At 67.7% G+C, this 17,419-nt stretch overlaps 1 protein-coding gene across 3 annotated transcripts in view; it reads left to right on the top strand.

Annotated features, from left to right (window-relative positions):
• The first annotated feature begins 82 nt into the window (after nucleotides 1-82).
• The window catches only part of MAZ (MYC associated zinc finger protein), a 35,621-nt gene continuing 18,284 nt past the window's right edge, over nucleotides 83-17,419 (top strand). The window contains exons 1-6 of one of the 3 annotated variants that reach the window (XM_089779073.1): nucleotides 83-324; nucleotides 6,500-6,586; nucleotides 9,896-10,671; nucleotides 10,803-10,866; nucleotides 11,226-11,397; nucleotides 14,242-14,461. In XM_089779073.1, the coding sequence (XP_089635199.1) occupies nucleotides 289-324; nucleotides 6,500-6,586; nucleotides 9,896-10,671; nucleotides 10,803-10,866; nucleotides 11,226-11,397; nucleotides 14,242-14,447 (1,341 nt within the window). In that variant the 5' untranslated portion in view covers nucleotides 83-288 and the 3' untranslated portion in view covers nucleotides 14,448-14,461. Of the gene's footprint in view, nucleotides 325-6,496; nucleotides 6,587-9,895; nucleotides 10,672-10,802; nucleotides 10,867-11,225; nucleotides 11,398-14,241; nucleotides 14,462-17,419 lie in introns of all 3 variants that reach the window. The other 2 variants (XM_089779072.1, XM_089779074.1) reach the window with 2 other exon arrangements.

Here is a 17,419-nt window from a genome sequence, read left to right as displayed (position 1 = left end):
GCCCCACGTGGGGTCTTTATGTCACTCTCACGTGAGCGACCAATGGGAGCTGTACGAGAAGCCCACGCCAGGGACCCCATCGTCGGCCAATCACTAACCCCCTCCCTCAGGGAGACGAGCGCGAGCTACGAGAGCGCGCGCTGAAGGGGCCAATCAGCGCCCGCGCCGAGGTGTCCTCGCGCCGCTGCCTCCTCGCTCCCCCCTCCCACCTCACTCCCCCGCCCGCGCGGCGCTGCTCCTGCTCCCCGCTCGCGCCCCCGCCCTCCCCGGCCCCCCCCCGCCGCCGCCATGGACCCGAGCAACTGGAGCAGCTTCATCTTCCAGGTACCCGCCCCGCGCCGCGAGGCCGCGCGCCGCCCCCACCCCGCGCTCCCAGCGGGCGGGGCCGCCTCACGGGGGCGGGGCCGGGGCCGCGCCCGCCGACACCCGCCGTGCGCGCCCCCACGTCGCGCAGCCGCTCGCGCCGTGACCCCTCCCGCGCCGCCGCGTGACCCTCCCGCCGCCGGGCCCCCCCTCTCACCGGGGCCCCGCCCCGTCACGAGACTCCGCCCCTCACAGAGACCCTCCTCCCGCCATAGGCGCCCCGCCCCCTTCCCATGGCCCCCCGTCAGGTGGGCCCCTCCCCCTTCCCCCCGGCCCCCTCCCCCCCACAGCGCCCCCCTGCCCCTCACAGCGCCCCCTCCCCTCCTGGCACCCCCCATCCTCACAGCGCCCCCTGCCCCCTCACAGCGCCCCCTCCCCTCCTGGCACCCCCCGCCCTCACAGCGCCCCCTCCCCTCCTCCAGCCCCCCGCCCTCACAGCGCCCCCTGCCCCCTCACAGCGCCCCCCCCCCCCTCCCCTCCTGGCACCCCCCATCCTCACAGCGCCCCCTGCCCCCTCACAGCGCCCCCTCCCCTCCTGGCACCCCCATCCTCACAGCGCCCCCTGCCCCCTCACAGCGCCCCCTCCCCTCCTGCACCCCCCATCCTCACAGCGCCCCCTGCCCCCTCACAGCGCCCCCCTGCCCCCTCACAGCGCCCCCCTCCCCTCCTGGCACCCCCCATCCTCACAGCGCCCCCTGCCCCCTCACAGCGCCCCCTGCCCCCTCACAGCACCCCCCTCCCCTCCTGGCACCCCCCATCCTCACAGCGCCCCCCTGCCCCCTCACAGCGCCCCCTGCCCCCTCACAGCGCCCCCTCCCCTCCTGGCACCCCTCGCCCTCACAGCGCCCCCTGCCCCCTCACAGCGCCCCCTCCCCTCCTGGCACCCCCCATCCTCACAGCGCCCCCTCCCCTCCTGGCACCCCCCATCCTCACAGCGCCCCCTCCCCTCCTGGCACCCCCCATCCTCACAGCGCCCCCTCCCCTCCTGGCACCCCCATGCTCACAGCGCCCCCTGCCCCCTCACAGCGCCCCCCTGCCCCCTCACAGCGCCCCCTCCCCTCCTGGCACCCCCCATCCTCACAGCGCCCCCTGCCCCCTCACAGCGCCCCCCTCCCCTCCTGGCACCCCCCGCCCTCACAGCGCCCCCCTCCCCTCCTGGCACCCCCCGCCCTCACAGCGCCCCCTCCCCTCCTGCCACCCCTCGCCCTCACAGCGCCCCCTCCCCTCCTGGCACCCCCCGCCCTCACAGCGCCCCCTGCCCCCTCACAGCGCCCCCTCCCCTCCTGGCACCCCTCGCCCTCACAGCGCCCCCTGCCCCCTCACAGTGCCCCCCTCCCCTCCTGGCACCCCCCATCCTCACAGCGCCCCCCTCCCCTCCTGGCACCCCTCGCCCTCACAGCGTCCCCCTCCCCCCTCGCAGCGCCCCCTCCCCTCCTGGCACCCCCCGCCCTCACAGCGCCCCCCTGCCCCCTCACAGCGCCCCCCTCCCCTCCTGGCACCCCTCGCCCTCACAGCGTCCCCCTCCCCCCTCGCAGCGCCCCCTCCCCTCCTGGCACCCCCCATCCTCACAGCGCCCCCCTGCCCCCTCACAGCGCCCCCCTCCCCTCCTGGCACCCCCCTGCCCCCTCACAGCGCCCCCTCCCCTCCTGGCACCCCCCATCCTCACAGCGCCCCCCTGCCCCCTCACAGCGCCCCCTCCCCTCCTGGCACCCCCCTGCCCCCTCACAGCGCCCCCTCCCCTCCTGGCACCCCCCATCCTCACAGCGCCCCCTGCCCCCTCACAGCGCCCCCTCCCCTCCTGGCACCCCCCATCCTCACAGCGCCCCCTGCCCCCTCACAGCGTCCCCCTCCCCCCTCGCAGCGCCCCCTCCCCTCCTGGCACCCCCCTGCCCCCTCACAGCGCCCCCCTCCCCTCCTGGCACCCCCCTGCCCCCTCACAGCGCCCCCTCCCCTCCTGGCACCCCCCATCCTCACAGCGCCCCCCTCCCCTCCTGGCACCCCCCATCCTCACAGCGCCCCCCTCCCCTCCTGGCACCCCCCTGCCCCCTCACAGCGCCCCCTCCCCTCCTGGCACCCCCCATCCTCACAGCGCCCCCCTCCCCTCCTGGCACCCCCCATCCTCACAGCGCCCCCCTCCCCTCCTGGCACCCCCCATCCTCACAGTGCCCCCCTCCCCTCCTGGCACCCCCCATCCTCACAGCGCCCCCCTGCCCCCTCACAGCGACCCCTCCCCTCCTGGCACCCCCCATCCTTACAGCGCCCCCTGCCCCCTCACAGCGACCCCTCCCCTCCTGGCACCCCCCATCCTCACAGCGCCCCCTGCCCCCTCACAGCGACCCCTCCCCTCCTGGCACCCCCCATCCTCACAGCGCCCCCTGCCCCCTCACAGCGACCCCTCCCCTCCTGGCACCCCCCATCCTCACAGCGCCCCCTGCCCCCTCACAGCGCCCCCTGCCCTCCTGGCACCCCCTCCCCCTCACAGCGCCCCCTGCCCCCTCACAGCGCCCCCTCCCCTCCTGGCACCCCCATCCTCACAGCGCCCCCCTTCCCCCCTCACAGCGCCCCCTGCCCCCTCACAGCGCCCCCTGCCCCCTCACAGCGCCCCCTCCCCTCCTGGCACCCCCCATCCTCACAGCGCCCCCTGCCCCCTCACAGCGCCCCCCTGCCCACTCACAGCGCCCCCCTCCCCTCCTGGCACCCCTCGCCCTCACAGCGCCCCCCTTCCCCCCTCACAGCGCCCCCTGCCCCCTCACAGCGCCCCCTCCCCTCCTGGCACCCCCCATCCTCACAGCGCCCCCCTCCCCCCCCCCCTGCCCCCTCACAGCGCCCCCCTCGCCCTCACAGCGCCCCCTCCCCTCCTGGCACCCCCCATCCTCACAGCGCCCCCCTCCCCCCTCACAGCGCCCCCTCCCCTCCTGGCACCCCCCATCCTCACAGCGCCCCCCTGCCCCCTCACAGCGCCCCCTCGCCCTCACAGCGCCCCCTCCCCTCCTGGCACCCCCCATCCTCACAGCGCCCCCCTGCCCCCTCACAGCGCCCCCTCGCCCTCACAGCGCCCCCTGCCCTCCTGGCACCCCCCTGCCCCCTCACAGCGCCCCCTCGCCCTCACAGCGCCCCCTGCCCCCTCACAGCGCCCCCTCCCCCCTCACAGCCCCCCTGCCCCCTCACAGCGCCCCCCCCCTCCTAGCACCCCCATCCTCACAGCGCCCCCCTTCCCCCCTCACAGCGCCCCCTGCCCCCTCACAGCCCCCTCCCCTCCTGGCACCCCCCGCCCTCACAGCGCCCCCTGCCCCCTCACAGCGCCCCCTCCCCTCCTGGCACCCCCCATCCTCACAGCGCCCCCTGCCCCCTCACAGCGCCCCCTCCCCTCCTGGCACCCCCATCCTCACAGCGCCCCCCTGCCCCCTCACAGCGCCCCCTCCCCTCCTGGCACCCCCCATCCTCACAGCGCCCCCTGCCCCCTCACAGCGCCCCCCTGCCCCCTCACAGCGCCCCCCTCCCCTCCTGGCACCCCCCATCCTCACAGCGCCCCCTGCCCCCTCACAGCGCCCCCTGCCCCCTCACAGCACCCCCCTCCCCTCCTGGCACCCCCCATCCTCACAGCGCCCCCTGCCCCCTCACAGCGCCCCCTGCCCCCTCACAGCGCCCCCCTCCCCTCCTGGCACCCCCATCCTCACAGCGCCCCCCTTCCCCCCCCCCCTCACAGCGCCCCCTGCCCCCTCACAGCGCCCCCCTCCCCTCCTGGCACCCCCCGCCCTCACAGCGCCCCCCTGCCCCCTCACAGCGCCCCCTGCCCCCTCACAGCGCCCCCCTGCCCCCTCACAGCACCCCCTCCCCCTCCTGGCACCCCATCCTCACAGCGCCCCCCTGCCCCCTCACAGCGCCCCCCTGCCCCCTCACAGCGCCCCCTGCCCTCCTGGCACCCCCTGCCCCCTCAGAGCGCCCCCTGCCCCCTCACAGCGCCCCCCTGCCCCCTCACAGCACCCCCCTCCCCTCCTGGCACCCCCCATCCTCACAGCGCCCCCCTGCCCCCTCACAGCGCCCCCCTGCCCCCTCACAGCGCCCCCCTCCCCTCCTGGCACCCCCCGCCCTCACAGCGCCCCCCTTCCCCCCTCACAGCGACCCCTGCCCCCTCACAGCGCCCCCCTCCCCTCCTGGCACCCCCCGCCCTCACAGCGCCCCCTGCCCCCTCACAGCGCCCCCTGCCCCCTCACAGCGCCCCCCCTGCCCCCTCACAGCACCCCCCTCCCCTCCTGGCACCCCCATCCTCACAGCGCCCCCCTGCCCCCTCACAGCGCCCCCTGCCCCCTCACAGCGCCCCCTGCCCTCCTGGCACCCCCTGCCCCCTCACAGCGCCCCCCTGCCCCCTCACAGCGCCCTCCTGCCCCCTCACAGCGCCCCCTCCCCTCCTGGCACCCCCCGCCCTCACAGCGCCCCCTGCCCCCTCACAGCGCCCCCTCCCCTCCTGGCACCCCCCATCCTCACAGCGCCCCCCTCCCCTCCCCAGGCACCCCCCATCCTCACAGCGCCCCCCTCCCCTCCTGGCACCCCCCGCCCTCACAGCGCCCCCTGCCACCTCACAGCGCCCCCCTCCCCTCCTGGCACCCCCCATCCTCACAGCGCCCCCTGCCCCCTCACAGCGCCCCCTGCCCCCTCACAGCGCCCCCTCCCCTCCTGGCACCCCCCATCCTCACAGCGCCCCCTGCCCCCTCACAGCGCCCCCCTCCCCTCCTGGCACCCCCCATCCTCACAGCGCCCCCCTGCCCCCTCACAGCGCCCCCTCCCCTCCTGGCACCCCCCATCCTCACAGCGCCCCCCTGCCCCCTCACAGCGCCCCCCTCCCCTCCTGGCACCCCCCATCCTCACAGCGCCCCCTGCCCCCTCGCAGCGCCCCCCTCCCCTCCTGGCACCCCCCATCCTCACAGCGCCCCCTGCCCCCTCACAGCGCCCCCTGCCCCCTCACAGCGCCCCCCTCCCCTCCTGGCACCCCCCATCCTCACAGCGCCCCCTGCCCCCTCACAGCGCCCCCTGCCCCCTCACAGCGCCCCCCTCCCCTCCTGGCACCCCCCATCCTCACAGCGCCCCCTGCCCCCTCGCAGCGCCCCCCTCCCCTCCTGGCACCCCCCATCCTCACAGCGCCCCCTGCCCCCTCACAGCGCCCCCTCCCCTCCTGGCACCCCCCATCCTCACAGCGCCCCCCTGCCCCCTCACAGCGACCCCTCCCCTCCTGGCACCCCCCATCCTCACAGCGCCCCCCTGCCCCCTCACAGCGACCCCTCCCCTCCTGGCACCCTCCATCCTCACAGCGCCCCCTGCCCCCTCACAGCGCCCCCTGCCCCCTCACAGCGCCCCCTGCCCCCTCGCAGCGCCCCCCTCCCCTCCTGGCACCCCCCATCCTCACAGTGCCCCCTGCCCCCTCACAGCGCCCCCTCCCCTCCTGGCACCCCCCATCCTCACAGTGCCCCCCATCCTCACAGCGCCCCCTGCCCCCTCACAGTGCCCCCCTCCCCTCCTGGCACCCCCCATCTTTACAGCGCCCCCTGCACCCCGACCGCATCCTCACAGTGCCCCCCTCCGCTCCTGGTACTCCCCCAGCCTCACAGCGCCCTCCTACACCCCCGGACCTCCCCGTCCTCACAGCACCCCCCACCCCTCCTCCCGTCATAGGCTCCCTTCTCCCGCATGACCCCTCTCCCTCCTCACAGCGCCACCCTATCCCCCCGTCCCGCCTGGCCCCGCCCCGCCCCACCGCCCTCATAGCGCCCCCCTCGTCCCCGCCTCTCATCCTCACAGCGTCCCCCCGCCCTATTCCACCCCCCATCCTCACAGTGCCCCCTCTGCCCTTCTCCACTGCCCCCCCCATCCTTACACCTCCTCCTCTGCCCCCAGTCCCTGGTCTTCTCCACTGTCCCCCCCACCCTTCTCCTCCACTGCCTTCCCATCCTCCTCCTTCTCCTGGTGAGGGGAGACAAGTTCCACCTGGATGATCAAAATGTAGACATCGTTAGGGGCCAGAGTGAACCCCGGAACTGATGGGCCCTGCATTTCCCATCCTCAGGGCTTAGAGGCTCTCAAGCTAGATCCCCTGCCCATCTCTCCTGGTCCTCTGACCCCCCCTCTCCTCTCATATTAGCAGAGTCACACACAGAATCCCCTCCAGGTCGGGGCTGAGCTCCAGTCCAGGTTCTTCAGCACCCAGGGCTGCACTCAGAGCCCTTTCCAGGTGAGCAAATGAGAGGGCAGGGCTGGCAGGGCCGCGGGGCCTTGCCCCTAAGGGATGCTGGGTCCCACCCTTCCTAAGGGCGGAGCACTGCCTGGCTCAGGGAGGGTGAGGAATGGGACTCCCAGATCTGCCCTCTCTAGGGGCAGCAGTTCAGAGCATCCCCAGAAGTGGCTGCATCTCAGCACCAAGCAAGGAATTCTCATCTCGTTTAGCCCAACAGAAGCTTCTGCTTTCATTACCTTTCAACTGTCTTCTGGAGTTCGAACCTTTGCACAAACACGGGTCTCAAAGGCCAGCTTTCTTTTTTCTTGGGAGTTATTGTGACAAGGTTAAAATTGGTTACCGGAATTCCTTGTGTAGATTTCCTTTGCCGTGTCCTACGGTTCATAATTGCATCTGATTTTAGTATAGAAGTTGGAATTGATCATGCTAAATTATTATTCAGGTGCATGATCAATTACATGAAGTTCATAGCAGTGGCGTTGTGGAGAGCTTTAAATTGGTGCTGGGGATCACACTTAAGGTTACTAATGAACAATGTTATAACAAGGAATTAACTTTACATAAATTGGTATACATTTACAAATTGCTTTTTGCTAGTTATATCCAGCCAGCAACCTGAATTACACGTTATCTGTCATGATAGACAATCCCTGCCTAAAAAGTATGCACCTTTATTTTTTGGAGAATGAATTGAACTGTTTAAATCAGTAAGGGAGTTTTCATGGCTAAAATTAGGACCATGTATAAATCTCCAAAGGAGCAGGGCCTTAGATGGTCAGAATACAGTTAAGAGTTTTTTGGTCATGAATTTCCTAGTCATTTTCCTCAATTAAAATAAAATGAGTTGGCTTTGTGTTGAAATTTCTCATTTATTTTTGTAAATGATTATTTTTAGAAGTAAAGAATTCCAACACGAGCAATCTTGAACGTAAGAAGAGTTCTGTGTTTCAGAATTTCTCCTGGTTAATGAGCTAAGAAAGCACATGGGGGAATTGTGGGTTTCTAAAAAAATTAGCCTTTTTTTACATTGTAGATATAATCTAAGTATGTTTGGATTATCTATTTTGATGGCAGTTTTGTCAGGTAATATGAGAGATTGTTTTCTCGTTATTTTTCCTTAGTTAAATGTTAAAAAATTGTTGAAATTTCTCATTTCATATTTTAAACAATACATTGAATATATATATATGTATGTATGTATGTATGTATGTATGTATGTATGTATTCCAACTTACCCAGGGCAGTGGGAACTATGTAACCCAGCTGCTGGCTTCTCCCCAGGGCCAGCCTGCAGTGTTGGGGGCTGTGTGGCATGGTGGACGGCTGCTGCCCTGGACTAGGGTACTTGCTGTCGTGTCCCCCCCCCCCCCCGGTCATTTGTGACTATAACTGGCCCTGCTATCACACCCCTCCCTCCCTGTCTATTTTGAGAACCAGTCCCATTCCAGGCACACCCTTCTGTCCAGGAGCAACCAAACCCTGACCTTGCATTAAATAAGAGGAGGCTGCCTACCCAGCTGGGTGGTCCTAGCTCTGACCGACTGGAGGAGTTCTTGGACAGACTCACTCACAGCTGGACAGACGCCGGCAGATGCACAAACTCTTTAAAAGCTATTTAGGAACTAGAGAGGGTTTACCCTGGCTTGGGAGTACAGCAGTCAGGGCAGGGAGTGGGGGTGGAGGGTGCAAGGCAGGGGACTCGGGGCAGGGAGAGGCCCAGGGCAGGAGATTGGTTGGGGGTGCAGGAGTCAGGGCAGTGGACTGGGAGGTCGGGGGGGCTTCCTGGGCCCACTTGTGGTGGTAAGGGTGGTGCAGTTGCCGCAGTGCTTCCTCATGGGGGCCAGGGTTGCACTGCCCTGGTTGCTCCTCCCTGGGGCTGGGGCTGCACTGCCAAGGCCACCCAGCTGGTGGCTGGAGGAGTGGCTGTCAGTTTTGCCCAGCCATCCTGCCTGGGCCCCCAGCAGCTCCTTGCAGGGGTAGTGCTGAGATGAGGCTGGGCTGTTGAGCTGCCCTGGGGGCTCCTTGGAGGGTACAGACCGTACCGCAGTTCCCATCCCCTGGAGTCTTCTTGCAGGGGGAGAAAGCAGGCCATAGTCTCTTTGTGGTAGGTGAGGACAGGGCCAGGCTGTGGTTCCTGGCTAGGAGCAGGGCTGCACTGTCCGACCCTGGAGGTGGTCCTAGTGGGGCCTTGACGCCTGGGCCGATAGCCAGTGCCCCCGTTCAAGGCGAGGGGCTTGGGGAAGGCAGGCCACATATGTGTGGCCTGCAAGGTGGATATCCCCGGCCCCGGCTGGCTACTGTATTCGTGGTGTGGCCTCCCCCCTGTGGTCACTCTGCAGTATGACTGTCCCTCCTATCCGCACCCTCGCTTTCCATGTGCTGGAAAAGAATCCCGTTGTGGTGGCACTACCAAAGCCTGCCCTTGCTTTACCTGCGCAGAAGAAGAGGCTGCCTCGCAAGTGTGGGGATCCTAGCTCTTCCCGCTTAGCGGGAGTTCTTGGACAGACTGACTCATGGACGGACGGACGGAGAGCTGCACATTTGTAAGGAGGTAGCTAGAGAACACGGTCACGTGTCGTACATATGAAGCAATCAGGGAGATTTCTTAGCTGGAATGGAGTCCCCCTACCTCACTCCCCTCAATATTTCACTTTATTTTTTAGAAAATGCAAAATTAGAGCTCCAGTTTCTTGACTTTTTGAAAAAAAACCTTAAAAACCTGTAGGGTAAACTCATCTTGTAACTTTCCTCTTTTGTGGGGCTAGATTTTCCCCAGGTTATATTGAGATCAATCTTAAAATATTTTGTGTAGACTTTTTTTTTTTACGAGTAAGAAATTGTTTGGTTCGGTTTGGTTTCTGCTGGTGGTGTTGGGAGGCTAGATTTTTTTCCCATATATTTTGAAATATTTAAAATAAAAACGAATGCCCTTTGGCTTTGAATTGAAATGTCACAGGGCTTGAAACAAAATAAAGCAACCAGGGCCGAATTCCTGGGTTAAAGAAATAAAATAAGAGGCTTTGCCGGACTGCTCGTGTCTTTGTGATCGGATAACGGGACGAAGCTTCCGGAGCTTGGAATTTCCCAGGGCTGGCCAGCTTGTTTGTTTGGAACTAAATTACTAGATTTGGGGGCTGGAATTTTCTAGGCTTTTGTCTGTTAACAAAGATTTGGGCTGGAATTTCCCAGGATTTTTAATGGAAAATCCAAAGATTTGGGGGCTGGAATTGCCCCTGGCTGTTGTTGACTGTAATAGCCCTTCTGTCCTCCCCTGCCTCCCTCTAACCCCATCTCCCTCCCCTGCAGGCTGCCACCAGCGCGCCCCCGCCACCTGCTCCAGCCACCCCTGCCGATTCCCTGCAGGTGGACCTGCTCCCAGTATTGGCAGCTGCTCAGGAGACGGCCGCAGCCGCGGCCGTGGTAGCAGCCGCCACAGCCTCAGCTCCAGCCGCCTCCACTGTGGACACAGCAGCCCTGAAACAGCAGCAACCAGGGCCCGAGGGGAGTGGGGGGCAGGTGGCCCCAGCCCCGCAAGCCACCTCGCAGCCCCCCCCAGCCCAGCCACCGGCTCCACCCCCGCCGAGCGAGGCTCAGAAGAAGTCGAAGAGCAAGGGGCCATACATCTGCTCGCTGTGCGCCAAGGAGTTCAAGAATGGCTACAACCTTCGGCGCCATGAGGCCATCCACACCGGCGCCAAGGCAGCCCGCGCCAGCCCTGCTGCCATGAAGATGCCCACCATGGTGCCCCTCAGCCTGCTGAGCGTCTCGGCCCTGGGGGCAGGGGGAGGTGGAGCCGCGGCAGCGGGGACAGAGGGGGGCGGGGCAGCGGGGCTGGTGACCACCACGGCCTCTGGCAAGCGGATCCGGAAGAACCACGCCTGTGAGATGTGTGGCAAGGCCTTCCGCGACGTCTACCACCTCAACCGGCACAAGCTGTCGCACTCGGACGAGAAGCCCTACCAGTGCCCCGTCTGCCAGCAGCGCTTCAAGCGCAAGGACCGCATGAGTTACCACGTGCGCTCGCACGATGGCGCCGTCCACAAGCCCTACATCTGCAGCCACTGCGGCAAGAGCTTCTCCCGGTACGGCCGCCGCGCGGCGGGCAGAGGGAGCAGGGCGGGCCGTTGGCGGATGTGGGCAGAGAGCCCGTCCCAGCCAGGCGGGTGGGGGCTGCAGGGAGGGGCCAAACTGACCTGCATTTGCTCCCCTGTAGGCCGGACCATCTCAACAGCCACGTGCGCCAGGTGCACTCGACAGAGAGACCCTTCAAATGTGAGGTACTGCCCCCTGCACCCCCTTCCGCCAGGGCTGGGGAGCCAAGAAAGATCCAGCGGGAGACAACCCCTCACTGACGTGCCCCCAGCTGAGAAGCGGGGGCCCAGCCTAGGAGAATTTGAGTGCTCCCATCCTGCCATGGGGCTGGAGGGGCCCCACCCCTGCCTTGCACCCTTCCATAGGCTCCCCAGGGAGCAGGGCCCAGGTGCCCGGGTGGCTTCCTTGAGCAGTTGCCCAGCACTCGCAGAAACCGGACCCAGGTCTGGGACCCAGACTGCCCTGACAGTGCCCACGAGAGGCCCCAGGCCCCATGGTGGGCCCCAGAGCCGCTTTCGCCCCCCTAACCTCCCACTCCCCGCAGACGTGCGAGGCGGCCTTTGCCACGAAGGACCGGCTGCGAGCACACACGGTGCGCCATGAGGAGAAGGTGCCGTGTCATGTGTGTGGCAAGATGCTTAGCGCTGCCTACATCACGGACCACATGAAGGTGCACAGCCAGGGCCCCAACCACATCTGTGAGCTGTGCAACAAAGGTACCGGGGGCCAGGCCAGAGCCCTGGGGGGGCCCGCTGGGTGTGAGCGACCGAGAGCCCTGTCTCCCCCGAGCGTGTGGAGTGTGTGCCAAGCAGGGGTGCGCCAGGCTGGGCGGGAGCTCCCTGTGCCCGGGGTGCTGGGATTGGCCCCGTCTCCCCGTAGCATGGCTGTGGGATGTGCCAAGTCACAGGCACTGGGCAGACAGTGTCCGCCAGAGGAGGCACAAGCCACCTGTGGATGTGGGGTCCCCCATAGAGGCAGTTGGAACCTTCCCCCTTGTGCCTGAACCTGGTACCACACGGCCCCATCTCGGACCAAAGCCCTTTGCCCCAGCCCTGCCAGGAACAGCTGCCAAGCCTGCGAGTGCGGCAGTGGGCAGCCAGGCTGGGTGAGCCTTACATGGCACATGCATGTGTTGTTTACACGGGGACCCTCATCGGCGCCGGGACGCAGCCACCTCCGGGGTGGGGGACAGGGTGTTTGCAGGGGGACCCTCATCGGCGCCAGGACGCAGCCGCCTCCGGGGTGGGGGACAGGGTGTTTGCAGGGGGACCCTCATCGGCGCCGGGACGCAGCCACCTCTGGGGTGGGGGACAGGGTGTTTGCAGGGGGACCCTCATCCGGAGCCGGGACGCAGCCACCTCCGGGGTGGGACACAGGATGTTTGCAGAGGGACCCTCATCCGGAGCCGGGACGCAGCCACCTCCGGGGTGGGGGACAGGCTGTTTGCAGGGGGACCCTCATCGGCGCCGGGACGCAGCCACCTCTGGGGTGGGGGACAGGGTGTTTGCAGGGGGACCCTCATCGGCGCCGGGACGCAGCCACCTCCGGGGTGGGGGACAGGGTGTTTGCAGGGGGACCCTCATCGGCGCCAGGACGCAGCCGCCTCCGGGGTGGGGGACAGGGTGTTTGCAGGGGGACCCTCATCGGCGCCGGGACGCAGCCACCTCTGGGGTGGGGGACAGGGTGTTTGCAGGGGGACCCTCATCCGGAGCCGGGACGCAGCCACCTCCGGGGTGGGGGACAGGCTGTTTGCAGGGGGACCCTCATCGGCGCCGGGACGCAGCCACCTCTGGGGTGGGGGACAGGGTGTTTGCAGGGGGACCCTCATCCGGCACCGGGACGCAGCCACCTCCGGGGTGGGGGACAGGGTGTTTGCAGGGGGATCCTCATCTGGCGCCGGGACGCAGCCGCCTCCGGGGTGGGGGACAGGGTGTTTGCAGGGGGACCCTCATCCGGCACCGGGACGCAGCCGCCTCCGGGGTGGGGGACAGGGTGTTTGCAGGGGGACCCTCATCGGCGCCGGGACGCAGCCACCTCCGGGGTGGGGGACAGGCTGTTTGCAGGGGGACCCTCATCCGGCACCGGGACGCAGCCGCCTCCGGGGTGGGGGACAGGCTGTTTGCAGGGGGACCCTCATCCGGCGCCGGGACGCAGCCGCCTCCGGGGTGGGGGACAGGGTGTTTGCAGGGGGACCCTCATCCGGCGCCGGGACGCAGCCGCCTCCGGGGTGGGGGACAGGGTGTTTGCAGGGGGACCCTCATCCGGCGCCAGGACGCAGCCGCCTCCGGGGTGGGGGACAGGGTGTTTGCAGGGGGACCCTCATCCGGCGCCGGGACGCAGCCGCCTCCGGGGTGGGGGACAGGGTGTTTGCAGGGGGACCCTCATCTGGCGCCGGGACGCAGCCGCCTCCGGGGTGGGGGACAGGGTGTTTGCAGGGGGACCCTCATCCGGCGCCGGGACGCAGCCGCCTCCGGGGTGGGGGACAGGGTGTTTGCAGGGGGACCCTCATCTGGCACCGGGACGCAGCCACCTCCAGGGTGGGGGACAGGCTGTTTGCAGGGGGACCCTCATCCGGCGCCGGGACGCAGCCGCCTCCGGGGTGGGGGACAGGCTGTTTGCAGGGGGACCCTCATCCGGCGCCGGGACGCAGCCGCCTCCGGGGTGGGGGACAGGCTGTTTGCAGGGGGACCCTCATCCGGCGCCAGGACGCAGCCGCCTCCGGGGTGGGGGACAGGGTGTTTGCAGGGGGACCCTCATCCGGCGCCGGGACGCAGCCGCCTCCGGGGTGGGGGACAGGCTGTTTGCAGGGGGACCCTCATCCGGCGCCGGGACGCAGCCGCCTCCGGGGTGGGGGACAGGCTGTTTGCAGGGGGACCCTCATCCGGCACCGGGACGCAGCCGCCTCCGGGGTGGGGGACAGGCTGTTTGCAGGGGGACCCTCATCCGGCACCGGGACGCAGCCGCCTCCGGGGTGGGGGACAGGCTGTTTGCAGGGGGACCCTCATCCGGCACCGGGACGCAGCCGCCTCCGGGGTGGGGGACAGGCTGTTTGCAGGGGGACCCTCATCCGGCACCGGGACGCAGCCGCCTCCGGGGTGGGGGACAGGCTGTTTGCAGGGGGACCCTCATCCGGCGCCGGGACGCAGCCGCCTCCGGGGTGGGGGACAGGCTGTTTGCAGGGGGACCCTCATCCGGCGCCGGGACGCAGCCGCCTCCGGGGTGGGGGACAGGCTGTTTGCAGGGGGACCCTCATCCGGCGCCGGGACGCAGCCGCCTCCGGGGTGGGGGACAGGCTGTTTGCAGGGGGACCCTCATCCGGCGCCGGGACGCAGCCGCCTCCGGGGTGGGGGACAGGCTGTTTGCAGGGGGACCCTCATCCGGTGCCGGGACGCAGCCGCCTCTGGAGCATGGTGCAGAGGCTGTTTCTGCTGGAGCCCCTTTGCCCAGTGCAGAGATGCAGCCACTTGTGGGGCAGGGTGCCGCAGGGGCAGAGCATCAGAGGCCCCAGGGTTGCGTGCTGGACACTGACCTGGTGGTTTGTCCTTCTCCCCCCCCCGTAGGGTTCACCACAGCGGCTTACCTCAGGGTGCATGCAGTCAAGGACCACGGACTGTCGGCCCCACGTGTGGAACGCTTCCTCTGCAAGTTGTGCGGCGTGCACTGTAAGACCCCGGCACAGCTCAACGGGCACCTGCAGACGCACGCTGGGGCCGGAGCTGGAGAGGGGGCCGGGGCCGCGCCCGCTGAGGCCCAACCGCTGCGGTGAATCGCCAGGGACAGGCAAGCTGGTCACTACTCGGGGAGGGGCACCCAGGCGTCTGCGTCTGGCCCGTCTCCCACGTTCTATAGGGAGCCCTGGTGAACAGGGGCGGCTGCGTCTGGCCCGTCTCCCACGTTCTATAGGGAGCCCTGGTGAACAGGGGCGTCTGCGTCTGGCCCGTCTCCCACGTTCTATAGGGAGCCCTGGTGAACAGGGGCAGCTGCGTCTGGCCCGTCTCCCACGTTCTATAGGGAGCCCTGGTGAACAGGGGCGGCTGCGTCTGGCCTGTCTCCCACGTTCTATAGGGAGCCCTGGTGAACAGGGGCGGCTGCGTCTGGCCTGTCTCCCGCGTTCTATAGGGAGCCCTGGTGAACAGGGGCGGCTGCGTCTGGCCCGTCTCCCGCGTTCTATAGGGAGCCCTGGTGAACAGGGGCGTCTGCGTCTGGCCCGTCTCCCACGTTCTATAGGGAGCCCTGGTGAACAGGGGCAGCTGCGTCTGGCCCGTCTCCCACGTTCTATAGGGAGCCCTGGTGAACAGGGGCGGCTGCGTCTGGCCTGTCTCCCACGTTCTATAGGGAGCCCTGGTGAACAGGGGCGGCTGCGTCTGGCCTGTCTCCCGCGTTCTATAGGGAGCCCTGGTGAACAGGGGCAGCTGCGTCTGGCCCGTCTCCCGCGTTCTATAGGGAGCCCTGGTGAACAGGGGCGGCTGCGTCTGGCCTGTCTCCCACGTTCTATAGGGAGCCCTGGTGAACAGGGGCGTCTGCGTCTGGCCCGTCTCCCACGTTCTATAGGGAGCCCTGGTGAACAGGGGCAGCTGCGTCTGGCCTGCCTCCCACGTTCTATAGGGAGCCCTGGTGAACAGGGGCGTCTGCGTCTGGCCTGTCTCCCACGTTCTATAGGGAGCCCTGGTGAACAGGGGCGGCTGCGTCTGGCCTGTCTCCCACGTTCTATAGGGAGCCCTGGTGAACAGGGGCGGCTGCGTCTGGCCTGCCTCCCACGTTCTATAGGGAGCCCTGGTGAACAGGGGCGGCTGCGTCTGGCCTGCCTCCCACGTTCTATAGGGAACCCCGGTGAACAGGGGCGGCTGCGTCTGGCCCCGCACCCCACGTTCTATAGGGAACCCCGGTGAACAGGGGCGGCTGCGTCTGGCCCCGCACCCCACGTTCTATAGGGAACCCCGGTGAACAGGGGCGGCTGCGTCTGGCCCCGCACCCCACGTTCTATAGGGAACCCCGGTGAACAGGGGCGGCTGCGTCTGGCCCCGCACCCCACGTTCTATAGGGAACCCCGGTGAACAGGGGCGGCTGCAGCCCAGGGGTCTATAGGGATGTCACTGTGGCATTAGGATTAGTGATGTTACATGTCGGTGAATTGAATAGGCAGGTAGTGTCATGAATGCTTATTGGTCACTTGACTCTTCTATAGTCCTGGGGAGAGCAGCCAGTGCTCTCTGGCCGCTGCCGCTCCACGCTGCTGCCTCTGTAGTGCGGGGTGCCAGGTGGGACCCACTCTGCGAGGGGAGCCCTCATGGACCAGCTGCCTGTCGTCCGACGCTGCTGCCTCTGACACAGCAGCAGCCCCTTTCGGGGAGGGGGTGGGGGTCTGAGCTCCTGCGCCAGGCTACCTGCCCGCCTAGCTCCTCATACACTTTCAAGGCAGAGCCGCAGTGGGGGCAGGACGGAGCTGGGCTGCTGACCTTCTGCTACAAACCATACTGGCAGGGAGGGGACTGGCGCGGGCTGTTCCGCTTCTCCGCCCATTGTTGCACTGCATCCCTCGTTATGGTTAGGTGACGCAGCTGGCAGGGAGCACAGACGTGACACTAGGCAACAGGGACCCAGCAGAGCACAGACTGGGCAGCCCAGAGCCAGGCCCTGCCCCCTTACCCACTAAGACTAACCCCAAATCAGTCCTGCCTCTGGCCTTTGTCCTGCTTCCCAGGCAGAAAGTGCCATTGGCTCACACACGCACCCTCCCCCCCGCCCCGCAACTCTGGAGACAGAGCATCAGCCCGTGTGTGACCGGGTGAGCTATCTCACCAAAACTCCCATCCCCAGCTGGGAAAGGGATGGAAACCTTCTTTGGGTCAGGGCCACTAGCCCACAGAAAAATCAGTGGGGTTTTTCTGAGAAGCACAACTGAGAAGGAAACTAAACTAAACAAAACCACCACCCCACTGACATGGCTGCGACTGAGAAGCAGACACTCCCCACCAGAACGGGCGGGGGGGGCCCAACCTAGTAGATTTTGTGAGGTGGGGTCAAAAATGAGGGATTCAGTGTGTGTGTGGGGTTGCTGGCAAGTGGATTTCGGGTGCGGGCTCTGAGAAGGAGGCGGGGTGCGGGAGCAGGTAGGGGGTGCGGGCTCTGGGCAGGAGGCGGGGTGCAGGAGCGGGTAGGGGGTGCGGGCTCTGGGCAGGAGGCGGGGTGCGGGAGCAGGTAGGAGGTGCGGCCTCTGAGAAGGAGGCGGGGTGCGGGAGCGGGTAGGGGGTGCGGGCTCTGGGCAGGAGGCGGGGTGCGGGAGCGGGTAGGGGGTGCGGGCTCTGGGCAGGAGGCGGAGTGCGGGAGCGGGTAGGGGGTGCGGGCTCTGGGCAGGAGGCGGGGTGCGGGAGCAGGTAGGAGGTGCGGCCTCTGAGAAGGAGGCGGGGTGCGGGAGCGGGTAGGGGGTGCGGGCTCTGGGCAGGAGGCGGGGTGCGGGAGCGGGTAGGGGGTGCGGGCTCTGGGCAGGAGGCGGGGTGCGGGAGCGGGTAGGGGGTGCGGGCTCTGGGCAGGAGGCGGGGTGCGGGAGCGGGTAGGGGGTGCGGGCTCTGGGCAGGAGGCGGGGTGCGGAAGCGGGTAGGGGGTGCGGGCTCTGGGCAGGAGGCGGGGTGCGGGAGCGGGTAGGGGGTGCGGGCTCTGGGCAGGAGGCGGGGTGCGGGAGCGGGTAGGGGGTGCGGGCTCTGGGCAGGAGGCGGGGTGCGGGAGCGGGTAGGGGGTGCG

This window comes from Pelodiscus sinensis, chromosome 5 (assembly GCF_052426305.1).
Source record: "Pelodiscus sinensis isolate ZL-2025 chromosome 5, ASM5242630v1, whole genome shotgun sequence".
Classification (NCBI taxonomy): domain Eukaryota; kingdom Metazoa; phylum Chordata; order Testudines; family Trionychidae; genus Pelodiscus; species Pelodiscus sinensis.
This window is presented reverse-complemented; position numbering and strand designations above follow the sequence as displayed.